Here is a 24,248-nt window from a genome sequence, read left to right as displayed (position 1 = left end):
TGGACTCTAAAACCAAAGACTTCACTTAATACAACTTGCCTGATTCAATTTAAAGTGCGGGTGCCCGAAGGGCACCCGCATAAGTCGCAAAAAAGACCGAAATTACTGCCTGGGCTTGGCAAACACATAGAGACAGAAAACGGAATAGTTTTTATTCCCGTTCACTGCCCGTGTCAAGAGATTCAACGAGTCTTGACACTCTCACCGAGTCTTGACACTCTCGCCAAGTCATCCTAATTTCCGCTACCCATACAATGGGTCTAGAATGACCCCCCTTCATTTTTGAGTACTTTATACTCCACCCTTTTTACTCTCGATACACAATAGTCCCTTACGACCAACACTTGAAAATCATTCAAGCCCAGATCTGATAATTACAAACTACAACTTGCTTGTCTTTTATATTTTGGTTGGCTTTTGGCTTCTCATATTGCTACAAAAGGAGGCTTCTTAAACTGACCAACTTATTGGTAGCCATACCTTTTAAGTCTTAATGAAAATCCTTTTTGTAGTTGAAGAAAAATAAATTCGAGCAAAAAGAGAGCAGAAAGAAAGCAGACGAAATTGTACTGCCAATTTTGGCTCATGGCTCATGCCAATTCTGGCTCATGGCTCATGCCAATTTTGATCTTATTTCAAGGTTAAATCCTAAAGTGAGGGGCTGCCCACCTTCAAAAGTCTTGTACATCGTGTGATACATATCACGTATGGCGTAAATGTACCAAGTATGGTACTGATGGGGAGAGTATGTCTAAGCGCAGCTAGGAGTCTGTTACTCATGGTGGAAGAAATGGGATTTAAAAATTTGGACCATGTAGCAAGGAATAGCTAACCTTTCATCCTTGGAAATATGTGGAACAGAAATCTTGTAGAATGCATTCAAAATTACTTTAATGTTTCAGTCCTTGAATGGAAAAATATGATTCTTTTGATGTATCTATTGGTATCAAAAACCCGTTTTCTAGTTTCGGTTACCATTGAGCCGGGTCGCCCCTTACTTACAGTTCGTTACCACGAACTGTTTGAAAAACGAAAATCTGTTTTCGTTTTTCAGCCGAGAAAACAGCCGAGATATATCAAGCAATGCATTCAAAGTTACTGTAGCGTTTCAGTCCTTGAACAAAAAGGAAAATAAAAAAAAGAATAAATCATCTCTATAACAAGCTAAAGGCCACATCAGCCACATCATAGTTGAATATACATGTAAAGGCCGCAGAGAAGGGAATCCAGAGCAAAAGGGTTACTGGGGTGACAAAAGCAGGGGTCGAGACTCAAACCTGGTTGGATTTGAATTAGCTATAGATTTTTGGACTTTCTTTGTATGAAAATCGCAATCAAATAAAGATTAGAATTTGGCTTCCTGAGCTGGGAAGAAAAGAGAAAACAGCACTGTAAGTTTCGCTCTAGGAAGGTGCACTGGTTTTAAAAATAAAATTTGCAAAGTTACACAGAAACGGCACCATTTGATCATTCCCCACTCAAACTGAATTCTTTTGATTATCTTTTTTTCCTGTTAATTCTTCTGTTATTCATATTTCAATCAAACGTTTGTCCAATTGAGATAATAAGCACTTTTTCAAAAATATTCCTGGGTTCACACCTGATTAATTGTGTACACAGAGACAATTGGTCCCTCCATGGATCTCAAAAGTTTTCTATTGTTTAAGTTGTTGCATTCAGAATCCGGTATCTTAAGAATTACGTTCCCTGTTCAAGCTTTCGTAAGCTATTTTTTTACACTTCTCATGATTCAAGTTTTCCAACATAAGACAACGATTTTGCTATCATTCGATAGTAGAGATTCGCCTTCATCCATCTTCCGAATTTTACTTTTGAAAGACTCTTAACCTTTTTCTGGATTGTAATACAAGCTGGATATTGGCTGGAATACATTGAAAAGAGAAATTTTTTCTATTTTTGCACAAGTTTAGATGATTCTCTGAGTTTGCCAATTGAATTGGCCTTTATATTTTTTCTGGATTCTAATGTAGGTTTCACTGAACGTTTGTAGGAATACGTTGCAAAAAGGAAAATTTTCTAATTTTTAAGCAAGTTTAGATGATTCTCTGAGATAAAGTCTAAGGCCATGTCTTCAGTATCGCTTTTTAGGCAAATTTGTCCCTACTTTTTTCAGTCAGCCTGAGTCTCTTTTGTTACTTTTTAAGGCTCAAAAAGGCAAATCAGGCACATCTGAAGTGGTTTTATTTCATAATAACAGCACAGACCAGAAATATTCCCAGTAATCAATCAAGAGAGATTATATATATATATATATATATATATATATATATATATATATATATATATATATATATATATCAAATTCAAATTTTTGGAGCGTTTTTTTATCCTCCCGGCCCCCCCCCCCAAAAAAAGTATATGTTATTGGTAAACACATGGACATTTTTAAACCTGACATACCTGCTATTTTTTAGTGCTATGCAACTTTGAAATTGAGCTAGTTTCCTTAAATTACATGGGAAATTGAATTTGTTCTCGTGAAATTATATAATAGTTCACTTAACAGGCGAAACAAATTTAAATATAATTACTATAGTAACAAAAAGTAAAAATAACCAAGTTGAGCTAACTTATATCTGATAATTACAAGCTACAACTTACTTGTCTTTTATATTTTGGTTGGCTTTTGGCTTCTCATATTGCTACAAAAGGAGGCTTCTTAAACTGACCAACTTATTGGTAGCAATACCTTTTAAGTCTTAAAGAAAATCCTTCAATCCTTCTAATCCCCGTTCTATGAATTTTTGGCAGTCAGGCTAGTAAATCAATAAGTCTATAAAATGTATTTCAGAGTGGTAATCCGTACTCCTGTATTAAACGTACTCTTTTATATACAGCAATGGAAACAAGTCACGAAAAAACTGGTTTTGACGGGTTAATTTAAGACACCACTATAGGGTAATACAATGTAGCGCGTGGTTTTCATTGCGTATACGATATTTAAACTGTTGTTTTTTGGGGTTTAGGGGGGGGGGGGGACCTAGGTTAGGTTACGTAATAATATATATTATGCTTCCCCTCCCCTAATGTGCAAATATATTGCCCAAATTTTTTTTCTAAACTATTATCTATTCATCCGGTTTTACTTTATTTCATTAGCATTAACCAAACTAACAGCATATAAAAGTGCGTTTAAGTACCTGATAAGTGCGTTAAGTACCTAAAAGTGCGTTTAAGGAGTACCTGATAATCAATAGCTTGACGTAAAGCCGATAGCTTGACCCAAAATTTTTCTCCCCACAGTTTTCCGGGGGGGGGGGTATTTTCTAGGGGTAAAACACCGGCTCTCTCCCCCTTTAACAGCTGGATTAATATATTATCTTAAAAATATTTAATGACATGTATAAAAATAGAAGGAAACATGAACGTCATATTAACAGAATTTGTATGCATTTTATAAAATAAGAGCTTTTATTATAAAAGTTTTTTCTGATGCCAACCCTCTCCCCCGTTTAATTCCACAAATTGACACCACTCTACAGAAATCATAGTTTAATTATTTATCCAGCTGCCAGGGTTGCATCAAGGATTTTTTTAGGGGGGGGGGTGTTTTACAAAACTTTTTATTGGGGGGGGGGGTAGTAAAAAAAAACATCGAAAAACGCATAAGAAATTTATTTATATCCATATTTGTTACGTTTTTACGAATCAGACAAACATTTCGGGGAGAATGGGGTTTCAAACCCACTAACCCCCCTGGGTACGAATTTCAATAGGTACCTGTCATGTAGACAAATTTCAGGACCCTCTAGAGAGAGAAAGAGTGGAGGTAGGTACTTTGAAATATCTTCCCGGGACCAGAGGCAGATCCAGGATTTTTTTAGGGGAGGGGCTCAAAATTATTCGGCGCAAAAATACTTTTTTAGGGGGGGGTCCTAATTTAAGTTTCAGTGGGTTCTCTGAAAATGAGGTAATAATATTTTTTTATTTGTTTGAAGTAACTTCAGGATTACTTAGAAAGTCAACAAATTCAAAATGAGCCTAATAAATAATTATAGATTTCGATGTTCAGAGGGCTTATACTGACCTTATACAAAACTAACTTAAAAAAGAAGCAAAAGGACTCACACTTCATATAATGTAGCTTGAGAATTTAGATCTGGCTGACACCTCAGAAATGGCTGCTGGCTGGATTTGGGAAGTTCAAAATTATGCGCTCATAAACCAAGAATTGGCTTAGACAAAGCTAATTCGACGTAAGTTAAACGTAAGTCAGTGATGTTCACTAAATTGCTGACGGACTATATTTTCAAATGTCGAAATTAAAACCCGAAAATCACTTTCACTTTCACCCGGAAATCAGGTTTTGAATGAGCAACTGCTAATCGGCCGAAGTGTTGCAGTAGTTTCGTGGCACAGTTTATATAATTATTTTTTATAATTATAATCTAATTATATAAACTGTGCTTCGTGGTGAGCAGACGATTTATGAAACTTATTAATGGAGATGGGAGCGGGGGGGGAGGTAAACGGGAGGGCTTCTTGTAAACCTCCAGTGAAGAGTTTTGCAGCATAATTATTACAATGGTACCGTTTTATGCTTCCAAATTTTTTCACTTAAGAAGAGGCACCAAAAGTGCTGTTTTTAGTGCTATATAACACTTACCGATGGTAGAATTGATGAAAGCTCGTAGATATGAGTAATAACTTTAAAATGAGCCATTAAACCCCTCTTTAAAAGTTCTCATAGCCCACGGGCTCCAGCTTTTGCACTTTAGACATGCCACCAAAAGTGCCATTTCACACTTGCAGAGGGTGGAATTTATAGGAAGAACATAGACGTGAGCGATATTAGCTATTAAATATCAGTCTACGATGTTCTGGTAGCCCGATAGCCCAAGCCCTTGGGAAATGGCGCAAAAAGTGTCAATTTTAATGCCATATGGCACTTGCAGATAGCGGAACTTATAAAAAGCACGTAGATATGATGAATAGCTTTTAAAGAAGCCATTAAGTATCTCTCTATGATGTTCTGGTAAACCAATAGGCCTGAAAAAAAAGGAGAAAAAAAGGGAGACAGATCAGTGCTACCCATGCAAAAAAGTGATTTTCTTTGTTGTTCAAGGAGGGGGACTTTAATTTCCCTTTTCAAAGTTTTTTACCATACTGATTACAATGAGACGCTTTTATTTCGATCCGACGCCATTTTCGAGGGGTTTCACCCTTTTTTCGAAATCACCATAAATTTCTTTTCGCAATAAACTTTTACTTCTAAGACGAACCAAAATAATAGTTACCATTCCTAAATTTTAAAGAGTTCGTAGTGAATTCTTCCAATGGACTAATGAGACTTACTAAGGAGGCTGGGAGGGGGAGTATACGGTAAGGGTCCTTTTTAAATCTCAAATTAAGGGTTTTGGACCATAATTATTACAATGGTACCGTTTTATACTTCAAAGCTTTTCAACTTAAGGAGTGGCACAAAAGGTGCCATTTTTTGGCCTTTTTGACGCTTTCGGGAGACAAAACTGATTAAATTGATGCCGATGCGAGCAGGTTATTTGAGGTACACGATTAAGTATCTTTCTAAGAATTTTCAATAGCCCCTTCTAATTGAGCATACCAACTTAAGACAGGAAGTCAATTGGATCTGTGTTAGGTTATTCGAATTGTTTTTTGTTCTTGACTTTCGAGATAAAACTTAAATATAAGGCACAGATTTACTTTGAGTTATTAAAAATCTTCACACTACGTTTTTGCAGACCGCTAGCCACACCCCTTGAGAACTGGCATATGATGTTCCGTTTTTGTGCCATATTTCACTTGCACGTAGTGGAATTTATAAAAAGCACGTAGATGTGAGAAACAGCTTTCTAATGAGCCATTTAGCATCTCTCTATGATTTACTGGTAGACCACTAGCCCTGGAAAAAAAGGGAGACAGATCATTGCTACCCGTACAAAAAAGTGATTTTTCTTGTTGTTCAAGGTTGGGGACTCTAATTCCCCTGAAAAGGCTTTTCGACTATGCTGATTGCAATCGTACACTTTTAATTTTGATCTGACATCATTTTTGAGGGGTTTCAGGCTTTTTTCGAAATAACCATAAACTACATTTCCCAATAAACTTTTATTTTTAATACGAACTGATATAATAGTTACCATTCCTGAATCAGTGTCAGATGGAACTAGGCAGTTTTCTTCTAAACGCGTTTTTTAACTTTTGGTTACTATGGACCGTGGTTCGCTCTTTACAAGGTTGCAGCTGCCGCTGCAACCATGATTGAATCCAGTTATTATTTCTACTGATAGGATTAGAGACGTTCCTAGAGTTGGTGGTGCCCGGGGAAAAATTACTTACAGCATCCCCTTCCCGACTCAAATATAAGCAAAGCTGCTCCGGTTGCTCTCCCCCTCTCTCTGGATATGGTGGCTAATTACAGACTCATGGAATTTGATTAGTGTTTTAGAGCAGAAACTCTTAATATTTTTCTACTTTCTTTCTTTTTACCTAAACATAGCTGTATTTTATTTCAAGTATCATATTATTCCCTTAATTGAAAGATTGGCTCTCGAATTTACTTTTCCTTCTTCTATGAACTTATTTGTATTACTAAAATTAATAGAAAATGTCTCGAGTCTACAGTTTTTCCTTCTCTTATAGGAATCCTAATCACCCGCCAAAGCAAAAGTTTATTAGCCTCTCCACAAGAGACCGACAGCAATTTGATCCAAGTCATGTGACCTGGCCGACCTATGATAGGATAAGTAGGAGGCATCTACATATAGGTAATTTGAGAACTTGTTAACTATAGAACGTCAGGAAGAGTCTGATAAGAAACAAACAAATTTTGACTATAGAAATTCAAAAGAAGCGAAGTCACAAAAGTTAATTTTCAATGAAGGGCGAAAGGAATACCATGACTTTATTTCAGAAGTGTGGTGGGGGGTAGAAAAATTGAATTATGTAGAAATAATATAAATATAAATAAAAATCTGCAAGAAGCTTTCCTGGAAGTGTGGGGACTAGGTTTCGGGAGACTCGAAGCCAAAGAATCATGGGCAGCGCAATAGCGATGCCGAAATAAAGAGGAATGTGGCACAATGTATTTTTTGGGTGTTTTAGACCAGTGCACTTCGTATCGAAGGAGTTGTCTTCAAAGTATGTATTGAAGGAGGGCTAGTTCGATTGAAAATTGAAAGAGCTATTGCCCTTTTTAATAGTCAAAAGTGAATGGTGGGCAACTAACCCCCCTCCCACGCCCACATTTTCCCCAAACACATCCAACCAAAATTTTTAGATAACCATTTTCTTAAACGTAGTTGAAAGGTCCAAAAATTGTGTATTTGAGGACACCCCCCCCCCCCAGCCCTCATGGCAAAGGCTGTTAGTTGTGCCCTGGGGGCATATAAGGTTTATATAGAGAGGATGATCGCATAAACTCCGGAAGGGGCTCATTGGATTGGTATTCAGAAGTTCTAGTATCTTTAGTAATACTGAGAGTGATCGAAGGGTGGATGCCAACCCCCCTCCCCCCCCCCCACACACACACACACACCTCGTATTTTCCCATAATGCATACGATAAAAAATTTGAGCTGGCTGTTTGTTGTCGTAGAAACTTCGAAGATTCGATGGGAAATTGAAAGGGCTAGTGCCCTTTTTATTGTCAAAAGTGATTGGAGGGCAACAATCCCCCCTCCCCTTCCCACGCCCATCAATTGATATATATATTCATTGAAGTTTTAGTATTTTTTTATTTATTAAAGTTAAAACATTTTAAACGTATTTTGTCGTTTAATATTGTAGGATGAAAGGATTAGAATGGCTTTTGAGTCTTCAGTGGGAAAGTGAATGCCTAACAGATATTTTTGTTAAAAAAACACAAAACAAGACAAGCTTGTTCTAAACAAAAGAAAATAATAACTAATAATTATATATTATACTTACTTGTACTTGTACTTGTTGCGGGACAAGACACGGACGCCTCACCCGGCATCTAGAAGACTACATATGATTGACTCCCATTGGTCGCGATCTTGTGCCAGCTCTTCAGAAAGCTGGAGCCAGCAGCTCTCTCACTTTTGCTAAACTTTCCAAATCCCCCAATGGGGTCGAGATCGTTTTTGGTAGTTGTCCACCAATTCTGAAATTGACCGCCAGGTCGCCTGCGCCAATCTGGCAACGGGGCAGCTAGAAGCACTTGCTTTATGATGCAGTCATTGGGTCTTCTAAGGACTTGACCAAGCCAACGCAGTCTTCTCTGTTTGACAATCATGGTGGCGGGTTTGATGTCACAGCAGCGGTGGCGCACATCAACATTTGAGATTCTATCGGAGTATCGAATCTTCAGGATTTTTCGTAGACAGCGGTGGTCAAAGACTTCCAAATCATGGAGATTAATCGCCTTCAGTGGCCAAGTTTCGACTGCATAGAAGAGAACAGATCTAACAGCCACTTTATAAACAGAAAGTTTTGTCTTCATACTGATCTCCCGCCGGATCCACAGATGGCAGTGGAGTTGTGAGAAGATTGCTTGGGCTTCATTGATCCTGTTCTGTATGTCAAGGTCACAGCCTCCACGAGAGTCTATTACTGAGTCAAGATAGGTGAAGCTGTCGACTTTTTCCAATTCTTGTCCGTAAAGCACAAGCTGATAATCCGACTGCATGTTTAGGTCCATGACTTTAGTTTTGGCCGCGTTGATTTTCGTACCCAGTAGCTGAGAGAAATGTGCTATTTCATTTAACATTGCCTGGGCAGTTGCTGGATCAGCAGCAAGAGCGTCGATGTCGTCCGCGTAGTCCAGGTCAGACACGTTAATGCCCAATCCCATAACAACACCATCAAAACTCGAGAGCGCACTCTTTAGAATCCAGTCTATACAGTAGTTAAACAAAACAGGGGACAATATGCACCCATGTTTTGCACCAATTTCGACAGTGAAGGGCTCAGTTTCTTCACCCAGCCCTCTTACTGTCTATTTGCAATGCTTGTAGTAGGCCTTCAACAGCTTTATGAAATCTACCTGCATACCATCTTCCAACATGATTCGCCGAAGGTTTTTGCGAGTTACAGAGTCGAAAGCAGCTCCAAAATCAAGGAACATGTTAATTATGGGGAGTTCGTAGCGTTCGCACTGTTGGAGAATAAGGCGAAGAGTGAAGACCTGGTCAGTGCATCCTCTCCCTCTTCGAAATCCGCATTGATTTTCACGTGTCCGCTCATCCTCTGCTACCTCGAACCTTTTAAGCAAAATCATCGCAAATAATTTGGTAGCCGTATCCGTAAGTGATATACCTCGATAGTTGTGGCTGTCGCATTTTCCCCCCTTTTTAAATACAGGGATTATTACTGACTTCTTCCAATCAGACGGGAAGGTCTTCTTCTCCCATATCAGACTGAAGAGGGTTTCTAGTTGTTCCGTTACAACGTGTGGTGACGCCTTGTAGACCTCGGGAGGGAGATCATCCTCTCCAGGAGACTTATTGTTTTTTAGCCGTTTGATCGCGTTTAGTATCTCTGAAGCTGAAGGTGGTGCTATGTCGATTTCATATGGTGGTCTTTCAGCTGTTGGTGGCGGCATCGGCGTTGCATCTTGCCCATCTGTATTGGGATTAAGCAGGTCTTTAAAGTGATTCTTCCAGTGATCAAGTTTACCTAGCACGTCAGGGATCACACATCCTTGAGCGTTTTTTAAGGAACCAGCAATGGGTGGCTTTATTCCAGTTATTTCTTTGAGGGTTCTATACAGCCTACCCGTGTCATTATTTCTGGCTGATTTTCCTTCTCTAAAGCAACCTCATCCCAAAATTGTTGGCGGTCTTGACGTAAGCTTGTTTTAACCTGTTTACGTAGTTACTTTTTTACTGTGATTAATGCGTTTGATGCCTGCCACCTAGTTTCGATTAGCTTTACACTTTTCTCTGAGACGTAATTCTTCCTCGTCTTTGTAGGGGCATAGCCGATAACTTCAGTGGCCACCTTTTCAGTGGTGTTCCGGAATTCTTTCCATTGGGTGGTTGGGTCTTCATCACAGTTGGTCAGGCTTGCGAACTGGTTCTGTAACTTCAGGCAAAAGTCGTCTTTCACTGTTTGGATTTTCAGTTTCTCCACGTTTAACTTCCTTTTTGGGGGTTGTCTCTTCCTCGCGCTCAACTTCAGTAGTATTTTCGCACCTACAAGCATATGATCACTTCCATATTTTGACCCTGTGCACGCCCCTCTGTAAGCTCGGGAATCGATGACTGAGGAGCCCCAACTCTGACGGATCAATATATAGTCAATTTGGGCAGTTGTGGAGCCATCGTTTGAGCGCCAAGTTATTCTTTGAGAGGGTTTGTGTTGGAACATAGTGTTGGTGATGGTAAGATTTTGAGATCTGGCGAACTGGACTAGTCTATACTCATTACAGCACCGCTGTCCGTAAGTGAATGGGCCAACAGTATCGCGAACATTTGGGTCTGTCGGGCCAACACGGGAGTTCCAATCACCCGCTAAAATTAGGAAGTCTCGTTTGGGGCATTTCTGCATTGTAATCTCCAGATCAGTGTAAAAGGAGTCCTTATCAGCATCCGTTGCCGCTCTTGTATGTGCATAGACAACAATTATAGATATGTTGGATAATATTCCCTTAAGTCGTAGTCTGGCTATTCTCGGGTTCACTGAATCCCATTCAAGAAGAGCTTTTTGCGCACGGCGACCTATCATAAAGCCGACTCCATGGTCACCGGATCCATCATATGCACCAGAGTTGAGGAATAAGTACGAGTTGTCGGAGTCACGGACTGGTATGGTTTCTTCAGACACTCCGTTCAAATTTGTCTCTGATAGACAAAGAACGTCTGCTTGGTAACGATTCTTTTCCATAGCCATCACTAGCCTTGTTGATTCTCGCTTCGCCGATCTCACATTCCAGCTATAAACTCGGAATTCCTTCTGTAAATTTATTTCACAGGGAATAGCTCGTACATTTGTCGATCCCTCCGCTATTCTGGGGAACAGGATCGCGTCGCTTGCGGGGGACGCCGTAGAAGGCATAGCTCGTACACTTGTCGATCTCGCTGCCATGCCAGGGAGCGGGATCGCGTCGCTTACCGGCGACGCCGTAGTAGGCACAACATTTCTGGGAGTTTTCATTTCTTCATAGATATTTCATCGGAATTTAATTAACCGACGGGTCCCTTTCCCCGTCGGCTCCTCCTCCTTTCTCAACGCCTGCTTGGAACCGGCTATGGCGGAGTATTAAACTATTATATTAGAAATTTATATTTTTTGATGTGTTATACTACTGAAATTTGAAGACAGCCATTTGTTCAAAAGCAGTCCAAAAATCACATAGCATGGACCTGGGGCTTGAAACAACCCCCAAAGTCTGAGGGCCAGGGTTTTAAGCTATACCCCTTGGGCATATAAGTTTTTTATGGAAGGTTTCATTGTTTGAACTTTAGAAGACGTTCCTTTGATTGGAAATGTAAAGTTATAGTCCCCTTTTAAGATTCAAAATTGACGTAGGGCATCTAGCTCCCCCTCCCTGACAACCTGTTTTCCCCAAATGCATCCACTCAAAATTATGAGATAGCCATTTTGTTCACATTTCTCCAAAGAGCATATAGCCTATCAATGGCTACAAGATTGACACAACCCTCCAGAGCCTAGGTGCAAGGGTTGTAAGTTATGCCCCAGGCATATAAGGCTCATATGGAATGGATAGTCGTATAAACTTCGGATTGGATAAGTCTTAGGGGATTATGAACTAGCCAAAAGGTACTATATGTATATTTTTAATGCTACCACTAGAGATAATGTAACTAATGATGCTAAAGGTATTAGGATGAATATCTTTCATCTAAACAGGAACGTTTAGGAGTTTTAATTAAAGCAAAAAAGTGTATGTATGCATGTTTTTAAAGGGGCATATTAGCAATATCATAGGCAGCACCACTCTCTATTAGCTAGAAATATCTTTTAAACTTTTAAAGGAGCTAATCCAATTAAAAATTAAAAGTTCTGGAGCCCTTTTTAAGAGTCACAAGAAATTGGGGGGCAAGCACCCATTTTCTCAAGCCCATTCATTTTCCAAACGCATCCAGTCAAAACTTTCAGACAGTCATATTTTTCAGCATAGTAGAACGGTCAAGCAAATATGTCTTTAGGAACGGGAAAACTGCACCTCAAATTTTAAACAAAGAAATTGCTACAAATTGGAGTTTTACAACTAATCCCTTCCCAAACCAAACCTTCTAAAGTATGTTACTTCATTTGCATTTTATTGAAAACTATATGTATTGTGAACAGTGTTCCATATTTTTTTTGAAACATCAATGAAAAATAAAAATTAGACGTTCTTTAATAATCGAGATGACAAGAAAAAATCTAAATAAAATAAACCTAAGGTTTGATCAATCAATTCTTCAAGATTTCAGCAACATAAGATTCAAGATTTTATTTACAGTAATTTTTTATATTTTTCTAATCTTACAATTATAAAAAAAATTGTTTTATTTTCATTAAAGCAGAAATGACAAAATAGACTTTAGAAAGTCTGTGTTTCGGGGAGTGGTTTTCCAAACTTCTGTTTCTAGCAATTTCTGCTCGTTTTAATTTGTCTTAGGTAAGTAGAGTAGTAACTTATACTTCTATCGCGCCCCTAGGATTCTCCATGTTATTCTATCGCGCCTCTACACCTTTTTTAAGAGAGTGAGTATCCTCTCACACGGCATTATACTTCTACCGGTCCTATAGGAATTCCCATATTATTCTATCGCGCCTCTAATGCGATAACTTGATTGGTGATTGGGATTTGAATAAAAGGAATAGTTTTCTTTACAGTTCATATTAGTATGAGAATTGAATTCAAAGAGAATAGTTTATTTGAGAAGATATTAGTAAAAAAAAATGATTGGTGCATTTAAATTATTAGAGATTAATGATGGAGCTGACAACAACAGCAACGATACAAGAGTACCCAATGTGGCTGTGGAAATAACTATTGACTGTAGATTTTGCCTTGAATGGGATTGTATATATGCTAGATACATGATATCAATGAGGAAATTTAAGCAATAGGAGCAGCTATGTTTTGCTGGAAAAGTGAATATTCTTCATATAAACAAACTTTTGTCGGCGTTAGATATACTATCAAAATGTATTGATTAGTACGAAATGTATCAGTGATTACTATTATCGTAATTATGGTCAATGAATTTGTTTCTAAATCAATGGTATTTTTTCTTTCTATAGTAGACTAGCATATATTTTTTAGAGGAGAAAAAATTCTGGTTAGTCTGATGTTGGTTGTGAGAGTGTTAGGACTAAAAAAAAAAAATAAAAATGGATGGATTTAAGAAAGAGCGAATCATGAGGAATCTAGTTCTTATGGATAAATGTTTGATTCTATATTACGATTTTCTAGAGCTATCTACTCAAAGGAAAATATTTTCTTGCGGAATGCTTGTTGATACAATAGAAAATGATTCTCTATCTTTAGACTCCTGTATAAAGCTTCTACATCTCGGTGCAAATGCATTTACACAATTTATTGATATATTGATCACGACACGGCAAAATGATATTGTGGATATGCTTTTAAACATTAGTTTAGAAATTTAGTACTTTTTTTCATGAGAAAGATGGTGCTCAAGGATGAGTTACTCCTCTCTCTCTATCCCAGACAATTTTTGTTGTTGTTGCTAGCTTAGTTTCATTGTGGCAGTGAGAGTGTCAACACAAGAAAAAATGTTCCATACATGTCCGTTATGTATGTACACACTGGGCAGCTGGTCATCATGTAAGAATGGCACAATGATTGATGATTATGACGAAAAGTTTAGATTATACAACCCATGTTAAGTCCATAAAGGAGATACAGTACAAATAAAAGATTGTAATTCCTGTCTGGAAGAGGTGTGTGACTCTCATGTTCGACGGCACCCATTCTCCAATTATCATTATGATAAATGTAATCAGTGGGAGAACACATATCCCGGTATGATTGGAAAGAACCCTAAACGTGATTATAGTTTATTGCTACGAGATTGGTATCGTCGTGGTTTTAGATTGTTCTGGGAGGAGGAACCGGGTCAGCAATTTAACTGTTGGAACAAAAAAAGAATATGGTTTCTACGTCATTGTTGTGAAGACAATGGGTGTTATGATTATAAGCCCACTGATTTTTATTTGGCTGTGACGGAATGTGATTCGACACTTGAGAAATTGCTTCAAATTGCTGTTTGTGAAATTGCTTCAAATAAGCAAATTGAAACATGTGAATTCTATAGAATGAATGAGAGTAGTATCATTGACTATGCAAAGAGATATGACAAGAGTGAAGTCACACTCTACTGTAGAAAATGAGACCCTGACATTGCAGTACATCAGGATCAGTACACTGTGAATTCAGATAATCTACCTGCACTAGTTGTTGTCGACTAATACCTAGTAGAGGATGAAATCTAAAGAGTAGAAAAGTCAATTTATCATGTATATAATTTTTTTTTATTAATAAACAATTTCACATACATTTTTAGAACATTTTATTCGCAGGGTAATGAAATTAATATTGAATACGCTTGTAGGTATTTTATCTAGTAGAAAGTTGTTCAAACTAAATACGTCACCGTAGATACCGAGAATCGGCGTGTAGGTATAACAACGACACGTGAATATGAAAAAGAGTAGTGAATGAAAGCCACATGTCTTAGTCGTTAAATACTCTACTCTCAGTTTATTTTTAATAATAGTTTTCCCCCTGCTTTCAATAAAGTTGCTGATGTATGAAGCATAGAATTTATACGATAGGCCAAGAGGATCAAAACATTCAATATTCTTCGGTGTTTGAAAGATGTATAGCCAATGGCCGGTCTTCAAAGTCGTCGGACTGCTATTAACAATGATTAGGGTATTGTTAACACTTGGAATTTTTTCAATGAAGTCCGAAGGTATGCAATAGAACCTTTGCTGGGATATGTATGGATCCATACTGAATACGTTGATTATTTGGGTTGTGTTCATTGTGCAAGTTCCTGTAGAACTCTATCGCTAGGAGAGTTACACCAAATGGTATCATATCGAATTTACGATATGAGCATAGTGTTTTCGTTCAAAGCATTAACCAATGCATCCCCTAAACGTACATTCCCTGTACGAACTTTACTTCTGTCCGTTATCACAGACGAGTCCGTCACTGTAACCCCATGTCAGTTTAAAAACACTGAATTGTTTGTTCCCTTTTCAAACAGTTGAGAGTCATGATCTAGAGATTGCATGGTAAACTCGTTCAGATTTCTATAGGATTTTTTGTCAAATGATAGAGTGTACAGTGGAATACCATTCACTTTGCACACTAGGCTAGATAGACCGAAAAAATTAAAATCATGGGGGGATTCAGTCCAGGATCCAACGGCACTGCCACTCTTCACAAAGGCCAAAGCCAACTTTGATGGGATTTCTCCATTGATAAATGATGAATCTCTATAGCTACGAGAGCCGGTGGCAATGTGACGTTGAGAGGTGACCGTAATGGAGAAAAGAAGTTTAATGTTTTTGCCATTGTTTCTTAGCTTTTTAACTACAAATACATTATAGCTCAACCTGTTGTTTTAAGACCTGCTGAAATGCAGATGTGATAAGGACATTGTCATCGGGTGCTGCAGGAAGTTTTTTTCTCAAAAAGAAATTCGAAGGGGCCACCTGCAGCTATATGTCAATCTTGACATTGGGGGGTAGCCATTGGGATATATTGAATATCTCATGATTTAATTTTCCAACCAGATGATACTCTTGGTTCACTGCAGTAGTCAGCTCACCATCAGTATCAACACCTGATCGATATTCATAGCCTAATGATTGTCCTCTCAACTCCTTGTATGAAAATCTCGTCGTCATAATATTTTGCATGTTGCGAGTATGGTTGGAAGAATTATTGCTGGTGCTCCCCAATATTCCAATAATGAATACATTAATTCTCTCTCATTGGTTGTGTAGAATGCAGTTTTCAAAGGCGAGTGCATTAACATCAGGCAGAAGTGCATTATCTGACTTTTTCTGCGCCGTGACCGTTCGAACACAAGATGGTGAAGACAAATAAATGAAATATTCTTCATTGGAAAATATTTGAAAGTGTATATATTCCGAGAGTGGTTGTAGAGGGTGAAATTATTTATAGTATCCATACTTTAAACTGACATCAACATTTTTAGCATAGAATAGATTCAATGAGGAACTGATTGATGGATATGAATTCTGGTGGGGTAGATAATACATCTTAAGAGAAGAAATTCTTCTTTGATCTAACAATCTTTTTCTTTTTCTTCTTCCGCTTATTGGTCTTCGTTGTTTTATTTCTCAAAGTCCTTTTTGATGTCCTTTGCTTCTTGCCTGGGAGGAGACTGAGTAACGATTGATATGCACGCGACCCTCACAACCACTCCTCAGCTTGTCTAGGATTTGGTTATTAGCCGCTAGCTCTTGCTGAATATTTAACATTGTTTTTTTTACTCTCCCTGATATGCTTACTTAACCCCCGGTCCGGGTGTATGTAGGCAGCAAAATTTGATGGAGCAGGCACAAGATATTTTCTGGCTAGGGGTAGTGCAGAACGAAATAGCCTAGCAAACCAGCTACCAAGACCATAGCCAGAAATTGTAGTACGACCCTTGTATTAGTCCAATCCATTGCTTATTGTACGTGGACTCAAAGCACCAACATAACAATCAATATCGGGACAGACAAACAGAATTCTTCTATTGTTCGTTCTAGGTTATTGTGCTATCGTTGACAATGAGTCAAAAATGAGATATAATCACTGCTAAGCCTATTGTTATTGCAAGAAGATCACCCAATTTACTTCTTAGTGTTATCTGGAAAAGGTCCAAATACGAAGTGTTTACAGGAACATACTGATGATGCTTTATATTATAGTGATGAACATGTTCATGAGTTGTTTTTCGTTCAAGAACAGGTAGGTGGGTGAAATTTGAATTACCAACTCTCGCTGTTTCCACAAAGGATGCATAGGGAAACGTGTAAGATGCCTAGGCGAAACCAGGTGGATAATCAACAAAAATTACTCAACCCATCCCATAAACGCAGCCAGAATTTTTCCCATTGATCATATTCTGTTTATGGCCAAGAAAGTCTCTCAGATTATCACTGAGAATAATTATTTCAGTGTCAAAAGGTGAGCTAATTTAAATCTTATCATATTCCAATGAATGATTCAAATGGAATGTACGGTTCCTACGATATGAGATTTTCTATTGATTGCGCGACACAAATCTGCCATATTATTGTGTTCAATATGTTTTAATTTTGCAGGTAACTATTTATTATATTTCAGTGCCTCAACCCATTTCATAGTTAGGAAAGAGGATCAATCGAATGGGATAACCTTCATATCGCACACATAATCCTTTCTCAGGATGCCAAATTTAATTCTGAAAATACTTTCAACAAGAGCCACTTAATACGCACCATCAAATTTGATGGCGGGGGAGAGTTTTGTCCAAAAATCACTTCTCCTATTCAAGTCGTTGTAGAGAGGATCGGAAACATTGGACATAAAAGTTACATAGAAATCATTGGGCATTGTCAATATCTTCAACACTGATCCAAGAATCAAAATCAGAGTTGTATCCTTGCCACCGAACAAGTAACTGTTTCTTACCCCTATGAGTACGTGTCATTAATATCTTTCAATTTCATTGATTTCACTTTTATTTTTAACTTTTTTTAGTTAAGTGTGAAAAAAAGAACTGAGAATCTCTTCATCTTTGATACCAAGCAGGTGAAAGGTTATGGGCTTAGTGTCCCGGATTTTTCCCACATTAAACAGTTCAGTAGACCACAATCAATTCACCTTTTCAAAAAAATTAGTTCTTCTATTAATTCGAACGGTATCACCAACATTGAATTTATTTTTTTTCTTCTTGAGAATTGATTCATCTTTAAACTTCTTTAAAAAGGGTACAATTGCAACCCGATCCAAATGGTTAGCTTCCACTGGCGTAGAGTTGGACAATTTTTGATGAGATTGTTTTTCAAAGATAAAAATTATTTAACCATGAACAGTAATAAAAGTCAACATATTATTTTACGCAAAATATCTTGGAATTAAAATTCGAATAGTTCTTATCAATCGTTCGGCCAATGCAACCTTTATAGGACTGTGACTATGATAGAGCAGTGTACTATATGTCTCTAGTACTTTTGCAACATGAGTATTAACAAATTCACTACCGCGATCCGTTTGAATTTTTTTATATGAATCCTTTTGGAGAATACTTTCAATGGCCTGAGCAACTTCAACACCTCTCTTTGATCGCAATGGAATTGCATATGCATAACGACTATAAACACTGATTGCAAGTAGAATGTACTTGTACAGTGTATTGTGATGTCTTTGACTCTGAAATAGAGTCAGTAGATCTGCTTGCATTCTATGCAGTGAGAAAAAGGCTTCATTTTTTTAATACTTATTGGCATGAAGTATATTATTCGTATGCTTAGTTGAACTTGATTTAATTTGTAGATAGTCCTGTACACTTTTAGTATGAACACCAGTTACTTTGGAAAGGGGGATGGGAAAAATTAAACTCCCCGCCCCGCCAATATTTTCATAAACACCTTTCAGAACTTCAACCATTTTGAACGTAAACATGTTGTGTAACGTCCGCTACCCTTTTGTATGCTGGATGGTGATGGTGACTTGAAACGTTTTCGCTTTTTCCTCGCCGCCATTGTCAATTTTTTTCCACTAGGTGTGCTAGTATTTTCCAAGATTGATTTAAAATCTTCTTCTTCTTCTTCTTCTTCATGTTCGTATTTGAATGGTGTTGTTGTTGTTGATGATGACGAGGGTGCATGTTCATTTAATTTTTTTAGAATTTGTCTGTTGCTAATAATGCTTTTGGGAAAGTTTAATATATTTTGAAAGTCGTATAGATGAGCGACAAATGATAATAGTCCTTTACGATTTGTAACCATATCATTGATCAAATCAAGTAGATTATAGCTCTTGCCCCGAATTATAATCACTTTCCCATTGCTCTCAACTTGAACGTGGGCTTGACCACTTTCCATGAGATAGGTTAGGAGTCGTTTACTTTGTTCATTTTCAATACAATTGAATCCAATTCCTCCTTCTTTAAATGTGTTCCAGCAGCAGCAGCAGCAGCAGCAGCAGCAGAATCTTGAGAAGATGATTTTTTTTTGTGGTCAATACCAGCAGTGGGGTTTAATAAATAATGCGTGATTTTGTCGACTTGGTGAACTTGATCTTGAAGTAGAAACAGTTTTTATCATCCTCAATATTCTCATTGTCAAAGAATTTACTCAGATTATCCTCAAAGTGCTCGTCAAGTAAAAGAACGAGTTCTATTGGAATCAATTTACAGGATTTTGCCCTCTAGAGAAACTGTTTACAAGTCCTGCAAATACTGACAGTCAAAGTGGGAAAAACCTACCGCCTGCTTGAAGAAATCGTTTCTTTTTAAAATTCTTTCCTTTCTTTATAAAGGCCACTGTACGTACAATGGAACGATGTTGCTTTGCCTGTTGCTTAACTAATTCTGGCAGTTGAACATTACCCTCAGTCAAATTTAAACAAAGTTCAGATATTAGATTAACGAAATCATTGTCAATACCATGTTTGAGTATGGCTTTCCTAAGCGGAGGTTTTGAAGTGCTTTGAACTGAAAACAAATGTCTATTTTCATGTATTTTCTTCAGTGTCATGAGAGTGACTAATAGGTCTTTTTGTGTTCACGGGGAGATGTACTGTAATTTCACCTTCATAAATATTTGTGACCACAAGCAGACCCTCGGGTGTATTTTGATTAAGTCCAATAGGATATAACCGTGGGGTTTATTAGTTGCCTGATTGTATGCTGAGAGCACAAATTTAGGGGCACTTGGATAGATTTGTTTATTGAGAGTTATAAGTGAGCTAGAATCAAGAACAACTCTGTAGATTATATAGTAGGTTCAGTTCAATGCAAGTGTTCGCATACATTTGCTCTGATGAAAGAGATTGTGTAGAACCACAGTAACGGAAATCTTTTCATGATGAGAGCGAACAGTGAACAATTGCAGCATTTCCTGGGACCATTGTTCAATAGATTCAGCCAGATCTTCAATAGATCAGCCAAGAGTTTGCTTCAAAAATGCTGAAAATATTAAGTCCCGGTATGAATTTTATCTTCACCCAGCCTGTGGAGGCAGTAATTGATTTTATTTTGTCGTATGACTCATGCCAAATACTTTAGCAATATTAGATTTTTTTTGGCCTTACCGAAAATATTTTATTTCAATTTTTGATTATTTTAGTTAAGAGTGTTGTTTTTACTGGCATTGAGGGCCCACACAGCAACAATCTGAATGGTGTTTTAGATGGATATATGTTTCCTTCAATAGTTCACCTGGACAACTAACATTAGACTATAGCTTTCTAATGACTAAATAATTTCCCTTCTCTGTTCAAAAATAATAATAATAAGAAAAAGACTAATAAAGAATAATATTTTATTGTATTATATGAATAAAAAGGTAAAAATGCTTTAAAAAAATACTACATTGAAAAAAAGCACATTAAACATGAAAAAAAACACACTTTTTTTTAATTTAATTATAATAAAAAAATACAACATTTACATGGACACGGGGGAAAAACTTAAATAAATACACTTTTTTTTTGTTTATTTGTAGAACAAATACAACATTAGAATAAAGCACTTAAAATAATATCACTTTTTTTTTAATGAAACATGTATATTTACAAAAAAAATCTGCTCTAAGTAAAAAAAAAGATAACTTTGATAGTGGCGGTGCGCCCCCCGCTGGCGGTTGCCCTCCCCAAGGCCGCGAGGCCCCCCCCCCCCCAAAGGCCGCGAGGCCCCCCCCCCCCAAAGGCCGCGAGGCCTCCCCCCAAGGTTTTAGAAAAAAAATTACTGGACTTTATTCAAACCGAGACTTTCCCTGTGGATAACACATTCGGCCCGGTCTGAAGTTAAATAGTGCCCAAGGGGGAGGGTAGTCACACCGTCTTGACAAACATAGACCTTGTTAGAGATGGTACTCATGGCAATTTTTTCTACATTTACATTAAAATTCCTGTTGTTGAGAGAACAAATTGCCAGCAATATAATTCGTGGAATTGTGTTTTGAACAATACAATTTCTATAAATGTCCATGTCGAAAAGTTCATCCACAGAGTATATGGGTACCCCTTTGCAATCTATGTTCTTTTCATCGTCGTGTTTCTGTCCAAAATACACCTTTGGACTTAAAAACACACCACAAGAAATCAAATCGCGTCCCGGTTCAGATTTAAAAAATAAAAGTTGATTTGCTACCCGACGTTTCACTAGCTCTGGGTATAGCCCACTCCAGTTGGTCTAGTCAATCCGTAAGCTGATAATTTCAACGTGCGCAAAATTGTCAATTAAATTTGGAGCGTTTGCTTTTGACAGTTGAGAATCTATGCTCCCGTAGTAGATCCCTACTTGCTCCCTTTTCGCTCACATTGTCCTAGCCATGTTGGAGCAGAATTCCAATGTGAGCAGTATAGAGATCTTGACGATTGAACTGCCTGCGGCAATATATTTATTTAATATAGTATTTCTTTTTTTCCTATTAAATTTCATTCATTATGGAAAATTAATTTTGAAGGAAATGTAATTTGAATTAGACATAATTCTAGGACATAGTCCGAAATCGTTCACAATGGCGCAACTATTTCTCTTGTAAACACTCTCACAAAAGTTACCGAAGATCAGAATCAGAACGAGTTTTTACATTCCCTTTTTGGCTTTCCTGTGTATTTCGCAGCATTTGTTGAATAAAGTGTCAACACACACTTTTAGAGATTGTTTTTGGCTTAACTGGAGTGCTCTAAGAACTCTTTTAATGTCAAAGCCGTTTTTCACCATTAATTTTAAGCTCACATGAAGTACGGCTTTATTTTTTTTGGGCAGAAAGTCAGTAATATAGTTATGTTTTAGAGGTGACTGATTCATTTCATTCACCTCAACTATATGCCTGATGCGGAGGCTTAAATAATCCTTATTCACATGTCTATTGATGCACTGGAAAGAAAAATCTTTCACTGAATCATGAAGCTCGACTGGTATCTCCCCATCAATTTCAAAAAACCATTCAACCAGCCCAGTCTCCTGAATACTGTCGTTGTTGGAGAAATGGGGAGCATGGGGGTTCTTGAGGAATTTAAATCCACCATATGGTCGTGCATAATGGGACTTGTCCATGGGGTAGAAAGCATTTATATAAAGGAGAACCACATCCTATTTTATCCCCGTCTTCTCTCCTTTTGGACAGGTTTCCAAGACACGATCCCCGTGTAAAACAAAACCGCCCCTTATTGATCTTTTGATGAACAGAGTCTGATCTATGTGAGCGATTAGCTCGATTTTTTCCCCACTAGTTCTGTGAATGAGATTCATCAATAGATGAGGAGATGAAACATAAAATACCAAATTAAGATAAAAATCCCCATAGATTTTTTCAGTATTTTTACGCATAATTTATAGAAGAGTTAGAATAGCAATCGAAAAATAAATCTTACAAAAGCCAAAGCCGATTTTGCACTTTTTCCCTGCCCACACTTTTTTTTAGAAGAACGGTAGTCATCGGGGGTGCTCCTACGATCATGAAGACTATTGTAAAGCAATTTAATTAGGGGAATATTTTTCTCGGTGATTCCCGACATGGAACAATAGTAATCATAAGAATATATGCACTTGACCATCAACAAATCTTATAAATCATTTGGAAATTTTTGATCGAGAATGAGGATAGCATTGCAGCCGTCATCATTTTTATGTATCTGAATTTAATTCTCTCAATGATTTTGTGAAAAAACTGTAGGAATCTAAAAAGCGAATTTTATTCGTTTACTCAACATCGGTTTCAAAAAGTTTCCACATAAATGCCAGAAAAAGAATTTTTTCTGATGACTTAGGACTAATTTTGTAGGAAATGCTGTCTATCAACCACGTATCACCCACTGCTCCATTTCTTTCAAAACCCGCCAATAATGTTTGCCCGTACTTTATATATTAGTTAGAATTATTGATTAAAACAGGGAGAAAGAGATACTCTGTAAATTTTTATATTAAATGATTTCTCAGACCAAACCTGAAAGTTACTTTTTCCCGTTGAATTGGGGCTAATAAGGCGACCATGATCCTGAACTGTGTCTTTTGGGGCAAGAACACCTCTACAAATCCAACAAATTGTCATCTTTTCCAGTGCCGGCTGCTACTTATCTGACAATATAATTGGGTAGATGGTATAACGTAATGTCAAATGGCTTCCTTTCGTCGTTTTTATTAAAGGCCTACCTCCAATTTTCATGCTACCCTCCTCAAACATACCCAAAAAAAAACTCACACAGCTATTAGTTGCCGTTATCCTCACAACGAGCATTAGTGCAAGAAAACACACCTAATGTTTGGCATTTGACTCTATTTGATATCAATGGTTATGACACCCCAAACAGTCTTAATTCACAGTATACAGATATTTTATCAACTTGTAGAAAGGAATTTCGGAGATTTTTTAACTTTAAAGTATGTTTGCCATCCATTGGCATTTCTGGTCTTTGATTGCCGCGAACTTTGCAGTGCCCCAGGTGGTCCAAAACTGTTCAGTCAGATCTAAAGGAAGAAATGCACCCGTGGCAGTTGTAACGCTCCCCTCTCTTCGCGATTTTAAGCGAGAGTTAAATGTCTTCTTCAAGAGTGAAAAAATTGCAGTAGGAATTTACTTCTCTTTGGGTTCCATAAGTAGCCCATGCCTGATTTTTAACACTATCTACCGAAGGTGTCCTAACCAAATGCAGAACCCCTTTTTTATTTGGTTTTTTTCTCCTATCTAAAAGTTCCGTGTCATGATCGGAAACAATCACCCCCAACCCAATGTTTTCCATCGCTTTTCAAATACGATTAACCCATTCAAGGACATAAAGTACTTCTCCTATAACTACTCAAAATTTACTTTAGGGTAATTTTTATCCCTACAGAGAGTATAGTTATCGAGATTTCTCATAGTTGTTTAATCTTTTAATGTTTAAGGGGCTACTGTTAAAAATAAATACTCAAAATATAGCTGTCCCGGGTATAATTTGAAACCCTGAGCTCCTTCCGTAAGCGACACATCTAGGTGGTATTTTATTTGCGGTCTACCCCGCCCTCCCCTTAGAACGAAGTTTTTTTTAAATCTACTGAGGTTCAAATATAAGTGTTGAATTCACATTATGTCGGAACTGCTTCC

General features: G+C 37.5%; 2 protein-coding genes across 2 annotated transcripts in view; both read left to right on the top strand.

Moving 5' to 3' along the window:
• The window catches only part of LOC148941222 (neuroligin-1-like), a 421,037-nt gene that overhangs the window by 135,370 nt on the left and 261,419 nt on the right, over positions 1–24,248 (top strand). The gene's annotated exons all lie outside the window — the stretch shown is intronic.
• The window catches only part of LOC148941224 (uncharacterized), a 39,073-nt gene continuing 21,414 nt past the window's right edge, over positions 6,590–24,248 (top strand). The window contains exon 1 of the mRNA XM_089104548.1: positions 6,590–6,749. Within this exon, the coding sequence (XP_088960674.1) occupies positions 6,590–6,749 (160 nt within the window). The remainder of the gene's footprint in view (positions 6,750–24,248) is intronic.

Source organism: Artemia sp. Qi Xiang Cuo, chromosome 18 (genome assembly GCF_049724085.1).
Source record: "Artemia sp. Qi Xiang Cuo chromosome 18, ASM4972408v1, whole genome shotgun sequence".
Taxonomy (NCBI): domain Eukaryota; kingdom Metazoa; phylum Arthropoda; class Branchiopoda; order Anostraca; family Artemiidae; genus Artemia; species Artemia sp. Qi Xiang Cuo.
Note: the sequence above shows the minus strand (reverse complement) of the source record. Positions and strands in the feature narration are given on the sequence as shown.